This window comes from Panicum virgatum, chromosome 7K (genome assembly GCF_016808335.1).
Source record: "Panicum virgatum strain AP13 chromosome 7K, P.virgatum_v5, whole genome shotgun sequence".
NCBI classification, from domain to species: domain Eukaryota; kingdom Viridiplantae; phylum Streptophyta; class Magnoliopsida; order Poales; family Poaceae; genus Panicum; species Panicum virgatum.
The window spans coordinates 1,556,035-1,568,998 of record NC_053142.1 but is presented as its reverse complement, the minus strand read 5'-3'; the positions used below and the strand labels follow the sequence as shown (position 1 = coordinate 1,568,998).

General features: G+C 44.3%; 1 protein-coding gene across 1 annotated transcript; it reads left to right on the top strand.

Moving 5' to 3' along the window:
• The first annotated feature begins 7,418 nt into the window (after positions 1-7,418).
• LOC120643016 lies at positions 7,419-8,305 on the top strand. Its single transcript, XM_039919557.1, has 2 exons — positions 7,419-8,121; positions 8,196-8,305. Exons 1-2 carry the CDS (start codon positions 7,434-7,436, stop codon positions 8,303-8,305), a joined length of 798 nt encoding a protein of 265 aa, XP_039775491.1. The 5' UTR covers positions 7,419-7,433.
• Positions 8,306-12,964: the final 4,659 nt, after the last annotated feature.

The following is a 12,964-nucleotide window of genomic DNA, read 5'->3' as shown; positions in this document are numbered from 1 at the left end:
TTGGCAATTTTTACGGCACTTTCATTGTCACAAAGGAGTGGGATCCTATCTAGTTTCACACCAAAGTCCAAAAGGGTTTGCTTCATATATAGGATTTGGGCACAACATGCACCGGCCGCTATATATTCCGCTTCCGCGGTGGACAAAGCCACGGAATTTTGCTTCTTACTCGACCAAGAAACTAGAGAACGCCCAAGCAAGTGGCAACCCCCGGAGGTACTCTTATGATCCACACGGCTTCCGACAAAATCCGAATCCGAGTATCCCAAGAGATCTAAGCTAGCGCCTTTGGGGTACCACAAGCCTATGCTTGGGGTGTGCTTGAGATACCGAAGGATCCTATTCACAGCCGAGAGGTGTGACTCCTTTGGGTTAGCTTGAAAGCGGGCACACAAGCACACACTAAACATTATATCGGGCCTAGATGCGGTAAGGTAAAGCAAAGACCCTATCATAGAACGATAGAGGGATTGATCAACCGGTTTACCGTCCACATCCAAGTCGAGATGCCCATTGGTTGCCATGGGTGTCTTGATTGGCTTGCACTCATCCATCTTGAACTTCTTCAAGATATCTTTGGTGTACTTTTCTTGATGGATGAATGTCCCTTCCTTCGTTTGTTTGACTTGAAAACCAAGGAAGAAGGTCAATTCGCCAATCATGGAAATCTCGAATTCCCTAGACATCATGGTAGCAAACTCATGGCTTAGTAAATCATTAGTTGAGCCAAAGATAATATCGTCAACATAAATTTGACAAATAAAAAGATCCCCGTTGACGTCTTTAGTGAACAAAGTGGCGTCCACCCTCCCGATCTTGAAGCCTTGCATGATTAGGAAGTCACGAAGCCTCTCATACCAAGCCCTTGGAGCTTGTTTGAGCCCATAGAGTGCCTTGTGCAACCTATAAACATGGTTAGGATTCCTCGGATCTTCAAACCCGGGAGGTTGCTCAACATAAACAAGTTCGTTAATAACGCCATTTAAGAATGCACTTTTCACATCCATTTGATACAACTTAATGTTATGATGTGAAGAGTAAGCAAGAAGGATACGGATAGCTTCAAGTCTTGCGACCGGAGCAAAAGTTTCACCAAAATCCAAACCTTCGACTTGAGAGAACCCTTTTGCCACAAGTCTTGCTTTGTTGCGTATCACCACCCCATGTTCATCTTGCTTGTTTCGAAAGACCCACTTGGTGCCGATGATGTTCTTGTCTTTCGGAGGAGCTTCGAGGACCCAAACTTCATTGCGGGTGAAGTTGTTCAACTCATCTTGCATGGCCATCACCCAATCCGAGTCCTCAAGCGCTTCCTCTACGCTAGTGGGTTCAATACAAGAAACAAACGAGTGATATTCGCAAAATGAAGCATGTTTAGAGCGAGTTCTTACTCCCTTTGATGGACTACCAATGAATTGACAAATTGGATGATCCTTGGAGATGCGACCATGCTTCACTAGCAGTACTTGCGTGGATGCTTGTTGGGGTGGATCATGGGTGACTTGTGCTTGTAGTGGAACACTTTGCTCTTCTTGTTCTTGAACTTGGGGTGTTGGCGTTGGCACATCTTCTTGAGGTTGTGTATCACCTTTTTCTTGATCTTCATCCACTTGGGGCGCCGTGGAGGTGCTTGTTGTAGATGAGGAAGGTCCTCCCCCTTGATCATTGTCTTCATGCACTTCTTCCGGCTTGATATCCCCAATGGACATATTCTTCAAAGCTTCATCAATCTCCTCATCACCTATATTTTCATAGCCAACAACCTCCTCTTGGGAGCCATTAGATTCATCAAACTCCACATCACATGTTTCTTCAACTAACCCGGAGGTTTGATTGAATACTCTATATGCTTTGGAGTTTGATGCATAACCAAGAAAGAAACCTTCATCACATCTACTTTCAAACTTACCGAGCCTTTTCTTCTTGTAGATGAAGCATTTGCAACCAAAGACTCGAAAGTATGATATATTTGGTTTCTTCCCGGTGATGAGCTCATATGGAGTTTTCTTGAGGAGTCGGTGAGGATATACTCGGTTGGATGCATGACACGCCGTGTTGATTGCTTCCGCCCAAAACTTCTCGGACGTGCCATAATCATCCAACATTGCTCTAGTTAGGGTGATGAGTGTCTTGTTCTTTCTCTCCACCACTCCATTTTGTTGAGGCGTGTAGGTGGCGGAAAACTCATGCTTGATGCCCTCTTCATCGCACCATTCTTCAATCTTCATATTTTTGAACTCGGTGCCGTTGTCACTCCGGATCTTCACAATTGGAGAGTTGTACTCCCTTTGAGCTCTTCTTGCAAAAGTCTTGAAGATTTCCGGAGTTTCACCCTTATCGCCTAGAAACATGACCCAAGTGTAACGTGAAAAATCATCAACAATTACTAGGCAATAGAGGTTACCACCAATGCTCTTGTATGTAGTTGGACCAAAGAGATCCATGTGAAGAAGCTCGAGCGGCTTGGAGGTAGACAACATCGTCTTGATGGGATGATGTGTTGCAACTTGCTTCCCGGCTTGGCATGCTTTACATAGCTTGTTTTTGTCAAACGTGACATCCTTCAAGCCGGTGATCATCCCTCTCTTGTGGGCTTTCTTGAGGTTGCTCATGCCAATATGAGCAATTCTTCTATGCCAAAGCCACCCAAGAGAAGACTTGGTGAAGAGGCATGTCATGGTGCTTGTTTGCTTTGAAGAGAAGTCCACTAAATAGATGTTGCCATGCCTAAACCCCGTCAATACCATTGACTTGTCTTCTTCAAGAGTTACTATAACACCATTCTTGTCAAAGGTACACGTTAGTCCAAGATCACACAATTGAGCAATAGAAATGAGATTGAAACTAAGTGCTTCTACAAACAAAACATTTGAAATGGATAAATCTTTAGAGATAGCTATTCTACCCAAACCTAAAACTTTTCCCCTTGAGTTATCACCATAGGTGACATGTTCATGATCGCCGGGGTCTTCAAGGGAGGTGAACATGCTATCATTGCCGGTCATGTGTTGAGAGCAACCGCTATCAAGTACCCAATGTTTTCCACCGGCTTTGTAGTTCACCTACACACATGAGAATTCACTTTTGAGTTTTAGGAACCCAAACAAGCTTTGGGCCTTGCACATGTGTGACAAGAGCTTTTGGGACCCAAAGTTGCTTGGGGAGCTTCTTCTTTGACTCCTTAGTGAGTTTGCCAATGAATTTGGCCTTCACCTTGCCCTTCACTTTACTCAAGAGAAAATGGTTATTTTGAAACATTGAGGAGTAATTCTTGGGTAATTTAGGAAGAGGACGTGATGGTAAAGTGCACTCCCTAGTGTGGTGCCCGGTGACTTGGCAATGTTGGCAATATGATCCAACTTCCTTGATGAAGCTAATCTTTATCTCCGGAGAAGGAGTAGTAGCTATGTTTGGCTCCGGAAATGAACCAAGACCTCTCTTGCCATAGTCACGGGCATTGTTGAAGAGAATCTCTTTGTGGATGTATTCTCCTCTTGAGAGCTTCTCCACACTACTCATGAGGCTTGCAACTTGATTCATTAATTCCTTTTCCCTAGAAGGTGCAAGCTCGGGCAAAGCATTAGTAGCATTTGCATTAATGAGTAGGTCATCACATGAGGTAGAAGCATTGACCTTCTCAATAGTTTCATGAGCAAAGTTCTGAAGACTTGGGTCAATTGCTTCATAGGCAAATTTAAGTTCTTGATACTTGTGAGCCAACTCCCTATGCTCTTGTTTAAGCTTTTTGTGGCTCTCTTCAACTTGCTTAGCAAGTACAAGTGACTCATTGTGCTTTTTAAGCAAGTCATTGTATTTGCCAAGCAAATCGGAGTGGGCAAGCTCTAACTTGGCACGAGTGCTCTCAAGAACCTTGACTTTGCCCTTTTCCCTCTTGATAACGGATGTATACTCATTAATGAGGTTAGCAAACTCATTAGGGTCAAGCTCATCATCACTATCATTTTCACTCTCACATACCTTAGAGTTACCTTTGGCCATGAGGCACATTGGAGGTGGAGGTAGTGATGGTTTTTCTTTTGTGAGGGCGATGGTGACTATGTCTTCTTCATCACTTGACTCTTCGCTTGATGAGACATCGGTCACCCACTCTTGTTTTTCCACCAAGAAGCTTCTCTTGGTGTGCCCTTTCTTCTTTGGGAAGAGCTTGGTCTTCTTGTCATGGCTCTTTTTCTTCCCAAGTCTCTTGTTCTTGTTTTTCCTTTCTTCTTCTTCATCATCGCTTGAATCATGGCGATGCTTGCTCTTGTTGTCCTTGTTTCTTTTGTCCGGCTTGGGGCAATTTGGACGGATGTGACCTTTTTCTCCACAATTGTAGCAAATTTTGTTCTTGACATCCATTGGCCGGAACATTCCCTTTTTTGAGTCAAAGTTGAAACCCTTCTTGTTGATCTTGTCATTCAAGCGGGTGAACTTTCTCATCATGAGAGCAAGCTCTCCATCATCTTCAACATCGAATGAGCTTTCATGATGATCATCTTCTTCATTGCTTGAGCTTGAATCTTGCTTGATCATCTTGAGCTTGCGGGCTTTGTTTGCCTTGGTCTTTAGAGCAATTGATTTGCTTGAAGTTGGCTCTTCGGACATACCAAGGATACTCATCTCATGAGCGCGAATTTCGCCCACAAGTTCTCCTACTTCCATTGTGTCAAGATTCTCCTTTTGAAGCATAGCATTGATGATGTTATACTTGGGCTTCGGGAGGAGCATGAGAATCTTGCGATTGATGGAGGCACTGTCAATTTTGGATATTTCAAGTGCATTAATGTCCTTGACAATGACATTCAAGCGAGAGTACATATCATTGCAATTTTCATGAGCTAGCATTTTAAAAGAATCATACTTAGCTCTAAACAAGTGATATTTTTGCTCACGAACTTTAGTGGAGCCTTCATGAATTTCAATAAGTTCCTTCCAAATATCACTTGCTAAGTCCATGCCATTAACTCTAGCAAAGACTTCCTCACTAATGGCCTCGAAAATTGCATTTCTAGCCTTGGCATTCCATTTTAATTGTTCGGTGGTGGGAGTTCCGGTGAACCCGGTCTTAGTGGCCAACCACACTTCGGGGGCAATCGCATCAAGGTATGCGGCCATGCGAACTTTCCAATAAGCAAAGTTCTTGCCCTCGAAGTGAGGCGGCAAACCACCCATCTTGGCCATAGCTCTAGGCGGTGAAGCCTAATGATCCAAAAGAGCAACGAGGCTCTGATACCAATTGTAAGGATCGATGGACCAAGAAGGGGGGTGAATTGGGCCTTTTTCAATTTCTAAAACAAAGTAAAGCAACCTTAACCTATGCAATGCTAGTAGGGCACCAATTCACCAACCGGATAACTAAGCTACCTACACAAGCTAAGAGAGATAAAAACAAAATAAAGCCTAGCAAGGTAGAGCTAAGTTATGATCTCTAAGTCAAGCACATGAGTAAATTGCATGAAAGAAAATGCTTGAATAAAGAGAGTGGACAAGAGACGACCGGATTTTTTCCCGTGGTATCGATGTGTTGGCACACACCCCTAATCCACGTTGTGACACTCACAAAGAGTATTGTCACCTCCCAAGTCACCGAGACGAGGGCGCTCACTAAGAGTCTCCGTTCACCATTCCGGTGTGGTGGAGATCAAGCCACGTACAATCTTCTTCTCCGGGCTCCCACAATCCTTGGCAAGCTCCGCGAGAAACACCTCGATCACCAAGATCGCCTAGGTGATGCCAATCACCAAGAGTAACAAGCTAAGGCCTTCACTTGAGCAAGAACCGATCACCAAGAACGGATGCACACTAGCTTCTCTCTACTCAAGTCCTTAATCTTGCTTCTTGATTGATTGAATGCACAAGTATGTAAATGATGAAGCTCAAGGTGGCTCTTGACTATAGTATGAGTGTATGGATGTTGCCTGGTGTCAAGAGTGGGCGAAATGACCCATTGGAGGGGTACATATAGGCAGCTCACACAAATAGAGCCGTTGGAGAAAAGCTGCCAGAAAACTGCGTAGCGCCGGTTAATCCGACGTCCCTCCAATAGTCATCGTCGGTTTAACCGGTGAATGTAATCTGCCCCTTCTGAAAACTAGCCGTTACAACTTGGGCAAATTAACCGACGTATCATCGGTTTAACCGGTGAGTGTAGTTGTCCACTGAACCACTGAAAAACCAAGTCTCTGGACAACTGCACCGACGTTAACTCAAACCTATCGTCGGTTTAACCGGTGAGTACAACTTCTGAATTCCTTTGAAAAACCATCTCACTGGTCAATTGTACCGACGTCTTGATTCAAACATCGTCGGTTTAACCGGTGTATAGAACTTGAAATACCCTGGAAAAACCAACTCTGGACTAATGCACCGACGTTAAATTCAAACACGTCGGTTTAACCGGTGTATTGAGTTTGTCCTGACTCTGCTGACTTCGTTTAACCCACGTATAGAGAATTGAGAGCGTCGGTTATACCGGTGTACAGACTTTTTCTGATTTTGTCTTTTCTGATTTGAGTCTTGAATGAAATCCAAATATTCTTGAGATATAGTTTGAGAACCACTTATTTGAACTTCTAGAAACCTGAGTGACCATAGTGTGCATCCATTTTCAAATGATCATGTCCATGCTCAAGTTACTTAGCCTTAACCCCTCTTAATAGTGCGATCACTACAAAACTATAAAACCTATACTAACCTAAGTGTCCTTCTCAACCTTATGACACTTAGGACTAGAAAGATCCTTAGTCTTGACATAAAATTGAGTTGAATACCGAGATCGCCTTTTTGAATAATGAAATGAGCGGCCTCTTTTGACATATGACCAAATGAGCGATAATGATCTATTAAGCTGCACAAACTCATTAGTCACAATAATGGTTGTCATTAATCACCAAAACATACCTTGAGGGCCTAGATGCTTACACCGGTATCCACCGGATCTCAGGGCCGGGAAGGCGCGGCGGTTTGCCGCCAACATCCCGGGTGGATTTCGGTGAAATCCCGGCGGAAAACCGCCCCTTCGGGCCGGATTTTGCCGTGGGCACCGGAAAAAAAGGTATGAGATGTTATTTTGTGATGGTGAAGCTTGTTGTTGTTGATCTAAGTGAGTTAGTTTTGATAAATGATGAACTGCATACTATTTTTGCAATGGGGAAGCTAGGGTTAGAGGGAATGTTAGGATTTGTTAGTTGTTTTGATATTCTAGTGACAATGTGAAATGCAATGTATAGAAAAAAATTATTCCAACATTTTGGCTATGAGTTGTATTCAATATTACTGATGAAATTAAGAGCCGATTGATTCATGTCACCTAGGTAGTAAGTGATATAGAATAGTATGTAACCGTAAAAGTATTTATATATATGGACTTGCATTATGCTACTATGTGATATTCATGAACTTACACCGTGCTATTTTTGTGTAATTGTAGGACAATGCCAGACGTAGTATGGGAGCATGGCCAAAAGGTCGGGGGTGGTTTCAAATGCAAGTATTGCAGGGAGGAGAAGGGTGGGGGAGGAGCAACACGGTTCAAAGAGCATTTGGCACATAGGGGGAAAGATGTGAAGGACTGCCCTTCGGTTCCGACCGAAGTTAAGGAATTCTTTAGTGAGCAGTTGGACAGGAACAAGGTTAGAGCAAAAGCAAGGGCCCGAGAAAGAGTGCTAAGGGACCAAGCAGCAAGGGGGTGGCACACTGACCTAGAGGAGGAGGGTGGCCAGGGGCACGACGAGGATGCAGAGCTACAAGCTGCCTTACACCAGTCCCGCCAAGAGTATGACTTTATGCAGCAAGCTGGGCCACGATACAAGAGGGGTGGTGGATCTGGAGCTGCTTCTGGATCTAGAAGTGGTGGTGTTGGAGGCAGTGGTGGACCACAGCCTTCGATGTTCAGAAGGAGTCAGTCACAAGTCCCCGAGAGGGTTAGGGACTACCACCTAGGTTTGAGCAGTGCTCCACGGCAGCAAAGGATTGATACCGGCCCATGGACTGTCAAGGGGAGGACATCAAGAGAGCTTCTAGGGAGGGCATGGGCGAAGGCGTGCCATGCTGTCGGTATTCTCGGCCGGAAAGTCGATGACCCATACTTTAAAGCTGCGATCGTGGAGACCCAGAAACAAGGTAACAATGTATATTTTGAGCTACATTACATATCCTTCATTGTGATCTTAATGCTTTCTCTTCTATGACCGCAGGTGTTGGAATCAAAATACCATCAGGGAGGGAGATAGATGGAAAATATTTGGATGAGAATGTGAAGGAGATAGAGAAAGAGATAGAGAAGTGGAAGAACGAGTGGGATTAATGTGGAGTCACAATCATGTGTGATTCGTGGACGGGGCCTATGCGTAACTCGGTCATTAATTTCTTGGTGTATAGCGGTGGCACCATGTATTTCTTGAAGTCCATCAATGCGTCCGACAAAATATAGGACCATCAATACTTGTTGAAGGTAAGTCCATGTATCGATGCATTGTTCTCACCTTGGCATAAAATATAGGACCGTACGCATATCACATTGGCAATGTTGTGCAGGAGATACGAGCAGTGGTCATGAAAGTGGAGCCTTACAATGTGGTTCAGCTTGTCACGGATAATGGTTCGAACTACAAAAAAGCCTACAAAATTCTCTGTCACGAGTTCCCTACCATTGCATGGCAGCCTTGCCTTGCCCATACCATCAACCTTATGCTGAAGGACATAGGGAAGTGGCCGGAGCATGATGCTTGTATTCGAAGCGCGCAACGAATTTGCAGCTAGCTCTACAACTCCAACAGTTTACACAGCATGATGAGGGAAGCCATCGGTGGAGAGTTGGTCAAGTGGAATGTAACAAGATTTGGGACCAACTACATATTCCTTGAAAGCATGTATAAGAAGAAGGACCAGTTCATGATATGGTTAGTGTCACCTGAGTTCCGACGGTCTCGCCACTTCAAAAGTGAAACTGGAAGGTACATTTACGAATGCATCACAAGTCTTGAATGGTGGGCGAATATGGAGTATGTGATCAATGATGTTGAGCCTCTGTACATGTTTCTGATATTTGCTGACACAGACAAGACACCTAATTTGAGTGAGGTGACAATGGAGTATCAAAACATGAGGCAGACATATGCCAGCAAGTTCAGCAGTGACTACCCCCGGTTTGAAAAGATCATGGCTGTGATAGATGCAAGGATGACCACAGTGATGTCAGGCACATATATGGCCACTGCTTGTGCTCTTAACCCTTACGTCCAGTACAGTTTGGGCACATCACAGAAAGTCATGACAGTAATGCGCAATGGTCTGGAGAAAATGTTGAATACTAATTCAGCAGCAATTGCATTGCAGGAATTTGAAATATTCAGGACGAAGCAAGGTGAGTTCTCTAGTGACATAGCTAAGCGAATGGCCATTGACCGGAAAACATCACCAGCTGCTTGGTGGGCTACATTTGGGGAGATACACCAGTGTTGCAAAGGGTCGCCCGACGCTTGTTGTCGCAGTGTGCAGCCTCTAGTGGATGTGAAATGAACTGGAGCACATTTGCTTACATCCACACCAAACTGCGTAATAGGTTGAGCCACCAGAAATTGGACAAATTGGTCTTTGTGAACTACAACCTCCGCTTGCGTCTGCAACGTGCTACTAGAGGGGTTGATCCATATGACTATGATCCAGTTAGCAGTTTCATGGATCTTTTTTTTTGTACCGGCAGTCATCAGCAATTCAAGATTGGATGAAACAATCAAGGTCCAATGGAGACCCAGCATTTGATGAAGACTCAGACTTCACTGACACTCCATTGCCGAGCCAGATGTTCACTGACATAGGCTCTTCTCATGGTCACGATGAAGATGTGGAGACATGGGCCGAAGAAACAATTGGGGACACACATCTGGGAAAAAGGAAGACTAAGATTGGTCCCGAAATGAGAAAAGGGAAGAAACCACGCACTGAGGAGGAGTTAGGTAGTGACGATACCACACCTGAGCCTAGTGGTGGTGAGGACATTGGTGATGATGATGATGATGATGATGATTATGATGATGATGATGATGATTCCAGTAGCAGTGAAGGTGATGGCAATGATGGCAACGAAAGTGGTGGTTATCGTATATCTCCTACTATAAGGTTCACTGGGGAGGAGGACTTCACCCATGCAACACAAGATACAGATCATGGAGCACCTACTTCACAATGACAAACAACATCGACACATCAACATGGTCGACAGGCCCCACTTGCATATGATGAAGATAACTCCAACTCTGCCTCCAGTGGTCAGTACTACAACCCTTACAGTACTTCTCCCCCTGCAGGGGGCTTTCTGTGGCCACCACCAGAGGTGGTGAATCCGCCACTTCCACAGGCAGTTGTAGCATTGCCTTATTTGGATTATCACGGCTACCTACCATATGGAGCTCCACAGTTGCAATATCACCCACCTACGTACGTGTATTTGCCACCAACAGACGAGCCGTATGAGGGACCACCGGGAGAGAGATTTGAGGACTGAAGAATGCAGGTACTTATCCTATCAACAGAACTTATCTATACGTTTTGCTTCCTCTACTTATTCAATTTATTTCACATAAATATTTAAATGCAGAGAATATGCTACATGGATTATTCTGGACTATGTCTTTGCCTCTGTTGTATCTTTGGATTGTAATAATTCTAAGGGACTTTGGATGTATTGCGTTCTATGTGTGGACTTTGGATATGAGTTATGTGTAATAATTCTAATGGACTTTGGATGTATTACGTTGTATGTGTGGACTTTGGACATGAGTTATGTGTTAAATGGTGTATTTGTCATTGTTTTGTGGAGTTATATATATGTTATGCATTATGAACTGTCAATATACACATAATCAGGGGAAATTTTGCCAAAATTTTCAATTTTTCCATATATACACATCATTTTTTGTTAATTTGCATCATTTTACGGTGACAAAACCGACCAGACCGAAATTTCGGTCGGAATGCAACGAAATTTCGTTTTTGAATTCAAAATCACTTTTCGGTCGAAATTACCGAAATTTCGCGAAATTTCGCCCGAAATTCCGTTTCCGCCGGATGGCGGGATTCGGTGCAAAAACGAAAAGGAGAACCCTGGTAGGGAGGAGGGAGCGCGCGCACGCGGTGGGCCTAGCTTGGCGGACAAACAACTGTGATGGCCTCCACCACAACACATGCATGACGGCAATGGCATCTCCTCCTTGTTACGGGCAGGTTCGAGGTTGGTTGGGCGTGCGTGCCGGGCTGGAAAAGGACAAGTGCGCGACGCGGGCCACGCTAGCTACTACAGTCGTTCATTCAAGTAGTCAACAGCGCACTGGACCGAGGTATCGTCACACGTGTCTCGCGCACTGCAGACACCAACGTTCTGGAGGTGGAGGGGACACAATGCAAGGCGATCCTATTGGTTGGACTTTGCAGGCGCCACAAGTGCTTGCCCAGCGAAGGGCGATGCTACCCGTTCTACCCAACTCGAACAGCAGGTTCAAATTCAAAGCCCTTCAGCAAGGTTTCCGTCGACCATTGTGAGTTGTTGGGGTACTCGATTGCCCTCAGGACTCGTGTGAGCTCAAGACTTGCAGGCCCAGTTGACACCTGGGCGCTGATCCTAGCCAATGCTTGCCTGGGGACCGTTCCGGAGCCACAACGCCCACTACGGCGAGCACGACTCGCATGCATGGTCTACCGGCATGAATCGGACATCATCTCTCTGGATACGCGATGCGCTTACTTAAGATGATAGGATCGATGGATCGGTTCTACAAGAACAAACACGTATCCATGTTAGAAAAGTTGGAGCCTCTGAAACTCACCAGAACTCCCTGTATAATTTAGTTTTTCTATATGCCTATATAACTTGTGTTATTTTTCATGCCGAGTATGTTTATCCTTTAAACCTGAAAATTTTACAGTAGAATAATCACAAGATTTAAAACCCTCAGTAATTTTTTCAGGGCCAGTACTCATGTCTAACTCCCTGCATAATTTTAGTGTGAGTTTAAAATCTATAGATTGTTTTATTTATAATAAATAACTCACTGCACAAAAATAGCTGAAAATTTTACAGCAAGCTAATAATTAAGTGTTACACCTTGAGTAAAATTTTCATGACTAGAGAAGGTGCAGAACTAAAGTTATGGATTTAACCATAATAAAGTATTAAGAATGAAATACTACTCTACACAATTAATGAATAGGCGTATAGAAAATCAACCCCGCACTCTTTATGAAATAAAACAGGAATGATTATACTTTATAAATGATTGCCCAAGAAAGAAAAGACATAAGTTAACCCACCCTCACGACCAAGTTATGGCTTACAACTCCATCGTAAAGTAAATAAAAATAATTGCCACCAAGAAACTCATGCATATGCATTCATGTAGAATCGACCACGCTCCCCGACGGCAACTACGAGCTAGTGCCGGAGCAAGAAGGAGAACCCCGCGAGTCGCAAGCTAATTGGACTGAAGCCGCGGAAAACCCGAGCCAATGTTCGGACGAACCCCAAGCTAACCCCGAGCAAGAAGGCAAGCCCCGGAGCATGACCGTTACTCTCTAACTTATGCAACTATTTACTATTATTGCTTGTGCATTAAGTTATAGGTTTGATTGAAACCATAGTTGCATGATCCTAGGTACCTATGTTTGAATACTAGATGCAAGGATCGTTAGAAATGCTAAGCTTATAGGACTCCGGTAAAATTCGAGTGATTTCCTGCCACTCGCGAGAATTATAGGAGTTGTATGTTTACTGCACGCTGCAATCATAAGGTCTACGGACGGGGCCCGAATTGAAATATGATGATTGATTGCCTCGTCTGGTTAGCGAAATTGCTAAGGTCGCAGTGTGTGGTAGTGGTGGTTAAGCGTTTGAACGTACTAGCCACATGCCGAGAATATGGTAATCGGTAAGCTTAGTACTCGATTGGACTGGGTAGTGGAGATACCTGCC